General features: G+C 36.7%; 1 protein-coding gene across 20 annotated transcripts in view; it reads right to left on the bottom strand.

Moving 5' to 3' along the window:
- Positions 1 to 1,561: 1,561 nt before the first annotated feature.
- The window catches only part of LOC105481129 (unc-80 homolog, NALCN channel complex subunit), a 231,613-nt gene continuing 223,893 nt past the window's right edge, over positions 1,562 to 9,281 (bottom strand). For 19 of the 20 annotated variants that reach the window (XM_011740446.3, XM_071073877.1, XM_011740447.3 and 16 more), the window contains 4 exons: positions 8,580 to 8,661; positions 7,397 to 7,508; positions 6,558 to 6,757; positions 1,562 to 5,492 (listed from right to left, as the gene is read on the bottom strand). In XM_011740446.3, coding sequence (XP_011738748.2) covers positions 5,226 to 5,492; positions 6,558 to 6,757; positions 7,397 to 7,508; positions 8,580 to 8,661 — 661 coding nt within the window. In that variant the 3' untranslated portion in view covers positions 1,562 to 5,225. The remainder of the gene's footprint in view (positions 5,493 to 6,557; positions 6,758 to 7,396; positions 7,509 to 8,579; positions 8,662 to 9,281) is intronic. The other variant, XM_071073865.1, reaches the window with a different exon arrangement.

Here is a 9,281-nt window from a genome sequence, read left to right as displayed (position 1 = left end):
AGTTCCTTCTCCTCGGTTCTTGACTTCACATCACCTTTTGTTTCTCCACCCTTTGCATGTGCGTTCCTTTCCTCTCCAGCGCCTATGCTGGCCCTTTAAAACAACAATTAAAAACCTTCTTCCCTCGTATTTCTCTTAGAGCTCTTCTTTTGAGCTGGAGGAACCCTGGCTCTGCTAAATACTAGCTGGGTGACCTGGCAAGTCACTTCTTACTTCGGTTTCCTCATCTGTAAAGACAGTGCCCAGCTTTAGGGTTGTATTAAATGAGTGAAGCCAGATAATGCGCCCAGCAGGATGCCTGGTGCTCAGTACAAAATGGTAGTTATTATTACCCTCTTTTTCTGCCTCTGCACTTCCTCCTCCTTATCTTTTTTGTTTTTCCCTCTGTTGAGGCTCAGAAAATAATAGTCCAAAGTGAAGGCCTCAGACGCAACAGTGTTTCTCTGATTTCATGTCCTGCGCTCTTCTCAATCTCATTCTCCCAGGAGGCAGGTCATAGAAACTAGAGCCCCTCTTCCCTAAGAAGAGTCATTGAAACCAGAACTCCCTTTTCTTGAAGCCAGCCATAAAACCCAAAAGCATTACTCTAGCTTTCCTCCACCTTTCTGTGTAAAAACTGGCCAAAAATTATTTGACCTACTTCAATTGTAGGTTATAAAACTCCTCTTCTAGAGAAGGTTCTATCCCATATCCAGGAGAAGGGAATGCTGCACAGAGAGGCCAGGAATCCAAACTAGACTGGCCAAGGCCGGGTCAGACTATTAGCATTAGATCGCCTATTTTGTCCAATCGTATTTCTACATGGCTGTCCATACTTTGTTGAACCTAAGTATAAAAATGGGTAATCACCCCTGTACCTTTGGATCTTCATTCTAAAGGCTCCAGTGTCAGGTAAAACTATGATCAAATAAGTTGTTATGCCTTTTATCCTGTTAAACTTCTTTTTGTCAGTGATGTTCAGGAAACCTTTGGAGGGTGAAGGGGAAGTATTCCCTTGACCCCTATACCTCTCCAGTGCTCATTCACAAATTGTGATAGGTTTGTGTGCTGTTCACGGTTCAGAAATGGATAAGAGTATCCTGATGCTAAATGTGCCTAGGGTCAGAAAAAGAGACAGAAGTAAAACCACATGAGGGGGAAAAAATGGACTTAGCAAGAGCAATCCTTAAGGGGTCAGAATAGAGCACTTTGTATAAAAGACGGAAGTGGTAACTTGGACCACGTGGTGTTTCTGGCCACATTGTGAGGACAACCAGATCTTTAACAATCCCACTGGGAAATCTACCAGTTATTCCAGTAGGTCAAAGCCTGGGCAGAGAAGTTTATTTTTATTTTGAAAGGTAGATTTGGAAAGCATGAGTAGAGCTCAGTTTGTTGGGAGGGGTGACAGGGAGTGTATTGGAGGTGTCTAACTGGATGGTCGTGACCTCAGGCCAGACTGGGGAGGTTGAGGATGGACAGCAAGGCATTAACAAAGGCACACCCCAGGGATCCAAAATGAACATCTTCCTGAATGAGTCAACCTATTCCCTACATTAAGAAATGAAACAGGCATCTTAAATGTTTTTAGATGTATTTTATTATATGTGCATACCTAAACACAGAAGTCTTAATATCTTTCATAAATATCTTTCATAAACATTTCAGTATTTATTCATATGTATTTTTTCCATGTTCTTTGGTCATTCAATGTTCATAATAGACTTTATAGTTATCTGAGGGAAGTCGGCTGTGTAGTCAATCTTTTGTTTTAACCTATAAAATGGCTAATACAGGATTTTCATCCTGTGGTCACAGTGACTATTCAAAGATTTATGGAGGTAAATTGATCTGTAATCCTAAATGATCATAAAATAATATAAGTAAATTTGTCTTAAGCTTTTCCAAATACATTCTGCCCTCAACTTGTTTTTATTCTCCTGAGTGTCAAACCAAAACTTGTTTCTGAAATGCTGCAGTTGAAACCCACTAAAGTAAAAGAAATGGGACTTTTTACCCCCTAGCAAGACAAGGTCATGGAATTGGAAGAGTGAGGTCATAGGGCAACAGCATGACTTGGTGTGATAGCAGCAAATTCTGGAGACTGTTCTATTAAAGTATCCTTTATAACTTGAGGAAGGATATTTAATTCATGTTTTTGACTATAATTCTATTCATTTATGACCCTTTCTTCCCTGTATTCTCATCTTAGATACTCTCAGAGGTGGGCAGCAGAGTGGAGAAAGTTCTTTGTTGACTAAAGGAATATAATGCTAAAGAAGAGAGGAGCTATCACCTTGTTTAAGGTACTCTTGGAGGCTTGAAAGAGCAAACCAGTTACTCCCAGCCTGTGCAACAAGCCCTAACCAGATCACTAGTACCACAGATTTTTCCACCAGCACTGCCATGCCCATTTATGCCTTTTGATTTTGACACTGTAGTTCTAAGTGCCTTGTCTTAATGCACTCAATAACTCAGTTTCTTTTTCAGAAAAATGACATAGCTTATCTAATAGAAATCTAGAAAGCAGCAAATACTGAAAAATGAAAGTAAAATGTTTTGCTATAGGAGATCCTATATCCAGGATTTAAACTGTTTTAATTGCATCTGAGTCATACTATCATGGATAACACATGGTTTATTCCAAGGTCTCTCAAAAGTTAATTTCAGAAGAAGCAACTTCTTTGTGGAGTCTAATTTTTTCTACATGGGAAGTGGGTACCTTTTTTGTTTTTCCTCTGAATAAGATAAATATCATTAAGCATCATGGCTGAAAAGAAATGATCTATATTACCAACACTGTATTTATCATATGTAGTAATTAGCTTTTAGTCATGTACTTAATAATATTTTGAATATTTATCTTGAACTTTTTTCTAATCTTCCCCAACTTTTTTTTTTTTTTTTAATAGTTATTCCTTTCAAACTCCAGGTAACAGTATTCCTGAGAATACATCTTGTGACAGTTTTATGCACATACATATAGATACTTTAGCCATTACACATAAACATTCAACACATTACATTCAACACATTTAAGGGCACCTTAAATGGAACAGATGCACACATCTGCAAAATTTCAATAGTCCCAGTATGAAAACATTCCTACTCTGTAAGGCCCTGTTTCTCAGAGTGGAGGCTTTTTTGCAAGATACAACATTGCTTAGCTTATTGAAAGTTTCTAATAGACTTCCACACACAAGAGTGAAGGAGTCAGGCTAAAAGGCAGACAGACCAGCATAATCATGTTCAAAACAGCCCAACAGTTTTTAAATACATATAAAGGTATTTATGATTCTTGTTGGATATTTAACAATCTTCTTTGACTTCTTTGCTATTTAAATATTTCATACAATTATACATAGATAATTTGAATCAAGAAACTGGAACAAAGCACACACATACATAGAGACGCACAATAGCCCAGACACTTGTAATTACCAAACATAAGGCCTCTAATGCTAATTGAGCAGCATAATTTTTAACAGGTGAAATATATCAGCTTGGAATCATAAAACCACTTAACATTTATATTCCTGCACTTGAGAATTATTTCAGCATTAACTGTAAATAACATGAAAATATTGTAAAACATAAAAGAGGTCATTTACTGCCTCCATTTTCTGAATTGTTAGATTTGAAATTTTTAGTTTTGTTCTTATATCTTTAACTCATGGATATCTTTCATTCTCTTACTGAATAGGACCATAACCCCAAATTATATTTGAAATTATAAACCACAATATAAACAATGCCTATTTAATAAGCAATTCTAACAAAAAATAATTTTCCTTTATGATTAAGGTGGGTTTAGTAGGTATCTTCTTTATATACGTACACATTTCACAGCCAACACACTCAAAGTTTAAGCATACAGAATGTGTTTTAAATTCATTGCAGGGTAATCAAAGTCTATATTTAACTTCATCTTGAGGACTAAAACACATACACGCACGCACACATACACCACCATACCAATTTAAGTATGTATATGAGTTTGTATATGCTTAGTTGTTAGGTAACAGTTTTCTAATGTAAACTGCTAAAATTTTGAAATTCAATTGTGAACCACATGATGCACAGCCCTGCTATAGGATCAGTAACACACTAGGTGTTGGCCTCACAAGCCTTCTAAGTGTTACACTTTTCTTGAAGTAACTGAACTTCAAGTTAAAGGCCTATTTGTAAAATATATAAACTGGAGGTGTCTATGAAGAAATTGCTTACTTTATACATTTTTCCTTATAAACTTAGATGTTCCAAGTATCATAAGAATATTGTTTCTATTAAGAAAATGTTATTTTATTAAACCGATTCTAACAACACTAACTTTAATATTTGAAAATATGCCCTCCAGGGCAGGCACAGGATACTGTAAGGAAAAGTATTACTAATCACATTTTCCAGTATCTTCTAATCTTGGTATTGATGTAGTCAGGGCTAGGAATAGGAATACCATCTCTTTTAAGTGATTATATTTACATTTGGTTTTTATAATTGTATAGGCTGTTCAGGTTCTTAATTCAGAATTATTTCTGATGATTTCTAGAATATTCTCTAATATTCTAATGTGATATATTATGAAATGGGATGATCTTATGCCATTTGCATTTTGATTTACAACATGCAATGAAAATGGTAGTTGAAAAATAAATATCTAAAAGTCCACAGCTCTCTATATAGTTTTTTTTCTTCATCTAAATGGCTGTATTGTCAATCAAAACAAAAATGGCTGTAGGCTTATTTGTTATTTAGTCTCCCCAAAGTAATGTTTTTCTTATTTTTTTAATGTAAATTGCTACTTATATAGCCAACCTGAATTAATATTTTTAAAACTATAAAAATAAATATTTGCATGAGATGTATAATGTGAGTAATCTCAAAAAATTGCATTCTATTTTTAGATCCTATTATTAATATTTCTCTGAAAGCAGTGCTGAATAGTATATATTTTTAACTGCTGAAGGCTTCTTGAATCATAAACAATGTACAGTGAAATGGCTCTTTCCCCTTATTCCTCCCTGGTTTTATGATTTTTGCACAACTAAATCCATTCAGCCATTGACTTTTAAAATGTTTATGAAACATTATGTATATTGGCAGCAAAACCTATTCAGATTTGTGCCACCCATTAAAAGTAAAGTGCTATTTTGTAATTAATCTTTTTCAAGCAAAAGTATTGAACTTGTAGTAGAAAGATCACTTTCATGTCTTCTCTATACCTGCAGAGCTTACAAGATACAGAATTAAACATGAGACTCATCTAAGACTGCATCCGTTTTCCCCAGCTCAGTGGGAGTATAGGTGAACTGGCTAGACAGTAGTGGGTTCTCCATGCCATTTTCCTCACTGATGTGAAGGACAGTGTCTCCATGCTGGAGGAGGCTGGATGTCTCGAGGCCTGTGAAGTCATCAGGGTCAGAGAGTTGGGTAGAGAGTGGACTGTGTGCAGTAGCACCTTGCGCTTCTGTGTCCTCCTTCTTTTCTCCTTCTTCAGTGGGGAGGTTCTCACTCTGTGATCGAAAGGATCATAACATTATGGAAAGATAGGATGGGTACCAGAGAAGAACATCAAAAAATGTTGTTGTCTAGTGGTAATGGGAAAAGGAATCAGATGGCTAGTCCCAGTTCCAGCCTTTGTAATAGGTAGGATATTATGTAAGCCCTTCCAACTTTCTAACCCTCAGTTTTTGAACCTGGAACATGAACACAATTTTTTGTCTTGCTTATCTTGTAAACTGTGAGGATCAAATGAGATAATAAAGCTTAGTGTTAAAATGTTTTTTAACCATTAAAGTCTATACAAATGTATACAGTAACATTGCCCTTTAGTTTTCCTTAAATACCACATGAGAAGAAGGTAAAAGTCTAAGAATTCATTGATAAAAATGAAAAGAAAAAATATACCAAAACAAGAAAAATATCAGTGGGAAAAATAGCAAAACAATGAGGAAAAAGATCAAAACGAAAAGTTCCTTTCATCTTATAAGACATAGAGGTTCTATATTTAAAGGCTTTATCTAAACTGGTAACTTCATTTTTTTTAATTGAAGTATCTTTCAGCTATCCTTTATCTGAAATGCTTGGAACCACAAGTGCTTTGGATTCTGATTTTGGAATATTTGCATTATATACTTACCTGGTTGAGCATCCTTAATCCAAAAATCTGAAATCCAAAATGCTCCAAGAAGCATTTTCTTTGAACATGAACTTCGAATGTTATATCAGCACTTAAAAAGTTTCAAATTTTGGAGCATTTTAGGTTTCAGATTTTTGTATTATGGATGCTCAACCTGTATAAACCTGTTGTAAATAGCTGTTTTAGCTGCAAAGCATTTTCTCTTGGGTTTTTCATAAGTAAAAATACCAAGGCTTTCCTTGGTCCTTCTTAAGTGGATATATTCCTGGCTATACTTTATATAGATTTTCTCTTTCATGATGGCAGGAGCAGTATCTGTTTGGATAACAAAGCATTGCAGACCTGGACTTAATTATATGGAATAAATGTGCATATCCAAGTGGCTGCTAGAAGTAAGTACACAGGGAGCAAGCCTTGCCTGTTTCTCTAGTGCCCTCACCTGCTTAGGAGACAGGCTGTGGAGATCCGCAACAACTATGGCGGGAGAAGATGTGAGGACTGGTTCGTCCATTGCTTCTGGTTTCCTAGATGGGGCTGGGCTGCAGCCCTGTAGTTGGCCTGTTGCAGGAAGTGCATCTGTTGGGGCAGCTGCTGGCTCTGGCTGAGCTTCAATGAAGGTCACAGATCGTTTCTGATCTGCTGCAGGTAGAAGTGAAACAGTAAATTGGGGAGAAGTTGGCGGAAATGAACTGTCAATGCTTAATAGTTGATTGTAACCAGTGTTTCCTGGGGATTTTTTTTTTTAAACAAAAACATTGCTGGTTTATTAATAAATGAGAACATGTTTGAACATTTTGCGCATGTTTGATTTTATCTTCTTACAAAGAATAAGACTTAGGTAGAAAAAACATTTTCACATAAATGGCCTAAAATAACATTTGTATAGAGCATTAGTTGAAGTTGATCATTCCTCATAACAACAGCCAAAAGGACTTAAAAGTTCCTATTATTCATCATAGCTTTACCTTCAATGACATATATAGCAAGCCCAGTTCTTGGCTTCAGTAAAGAAATCACATCCTTTTATAGTCAAATTTCCCAGTATTAGTGGTTTACCTTGGGCTCTTTCATTTTTTCTAGGTTCTTGGGGTAGAGACAGGGATTGGGGATGGCAAGAAGAAAAAAAGACACTACAGTTTTCTGGGAAACTCCTTCCCTTATGTTAGCACCCCCCAAAGGTGTGCTTATCTCCATCAGCTTGGTTTTTGTAAGCCTTCCTGGCTGAGTTGCATGGCATCATGTCAATGGTATAGTCAGAAGGGACACAGGAGGCCTTACCAGACGGCTTCGTTTTAGGTTGAATGCTCCTGCGAGTGGTTGACAGCCGAGCCCCATGGCGATTTCTGGATTCAGTCTGAGTTTTCTGACGTGATAGTAGAGGACGTCTTAGCTAAAGAGAATAGGCAGAATAAAACTTGCAAGAGGGTCTAACGGCTTAGGAGGAAATTGTTTCCTTATTTATATGTTTCTGTGAATTCTTATGGTTGTTCCTTACATTTATAGCTGATAAATTTATTTCTGCATATTTAACTATAAGTATTTTCTTCTGACATCCCCTTTAGCTAGTTCATCTCCCAATTATGACTCCTTTATATATGCCAAGAACATTGACTAACACAATTTAGATCATAAACTTGAGAATTTCAGTAATTTTAGGATGCAAAATGAGTAACTATTGCTTACTGATCAACCTTTGCTCATTGCTCATTTAAAACTTATAGTTGAACATATGCTTTCAAAGGGGAGGTTTATTTTTAAAACCTCAGATGCTGGCCAAGTGCCTGGTACCTCAATCAATAATGGGAAGCTCCTGTGGAAGCAACAGTGATAAGCCGCTTTCAGATTTTTATTTAGCAAGTGATGTAAAAGAACTCCATCTAAGATAATCTGTAAAGATGATCTTTACTTCAGTTTGCTTTAAATTAAATAACCTTGAAATGAGAAAGGACTTGTTTTTCTTTGCCTTTATGTAGAAACAGGCCTTAAATCAACTGTATAACAAATCTTTCTCTATCAGTAAGTTTGGCTGGTAAAGAAGGTTTCTGGGTAAGGAACAAACAGAATTATAGCCCCACTTACTTTACCACATAATCAGCTTTGCTAATAAGAACATTCAGAGCTAAAAGAGAAGATGGAAACATTTGGCTTGCCTAAGTACTTACCACGTTTTAAAGTTGCTCTGTGCTGCTTATTTTTGGTAGGGTGAATGCAAAATGTAAATTTTTTAAAAAGATACATTGTTTTATTTAGTTAGTTAGTTTTTAAGAGACAGAGTCTTACTATGTTGCCCAGGCTGGACTCTAACTCCTGGGCTCAAGCAATCCTCCCACATTAGCCTCCCCAGTAACTGGGATTCCGGGCACACCCAGCAGCAAAATATCTTAATATACATGGGCATTAAAAATCACACAGAGCTTCCAATTCGTAGGATGGTTCTCTTGTGCTTTAAGGGTCTACTTACCTGCCTCAGGCCCCTCTTCCTCCCCAGCGGCTGCTGAACGAGGAGGTTCTGTTGACCAGGTTCACTCTGTATACTTGCCACCCTGCCAAGCATCAACAGTGTTAGTGTACCCCAGAGAGTACAGGAGACCATCCTCTGGTGGGTGTTAGCCAAAACCACTTGTATGATACAGTCACTTCAAAGATACCATTATCTTTGAAGGATGGTTGGGAGAGTCCCTGGGATGGGCGTTTTCAAAGGTTTGGGAGGGAGGACAAGGCCTGTAGCCCCAAGCTGCCAAAATTGAGATTCTGTTTTCAATCACTGATGCCGTATCTATCATTCAGAAAACATTGGTTTGATCACACCCCTGGTTTGGAAGCCACCAAAAGGTATAAGATGTCATATTCTAATCTCAATTTTTTTTTCCAAGGGGAAGGGAAACGGTGGTGACAAACAAACACAAACAACTCTATCACATGGATGGGAACACCTTTTTAAAATTTCAATTTAAATGAAAATAAGATGGACAAATATTGAACACATCAGACACAGAATTTATTTGGGTGAAGGGGCACATTCAACACATGTTTGCAGCCTGAAGTCTCTGTGACTACCGAGTAAATGAATAGTCACATGGGTAAACAATTTTTTTAAAAACATGGTTTTAGATTTAAAAGGCTGGCAAAGTATAGCTATAGTTAAGCTATCATTACAACTCAG

This window comes from Macaca nemestrina, chromosome 11, assembly GCF_043159975.1.
Source record: "Macaca nemestrina isolate mMacNem1 chromosome 11, mMacNem.hap1, whole genome shotgun sequence".
Lineage (NCBI taxonomy): Eukaryota > Metazoa > Chordata > Mammalia > Primates > Cercopithecidae > Macaca > Macaca nemestrina.
This window is presented reverse-complemented; position numbering and strand designations above follow the sequence as displayed.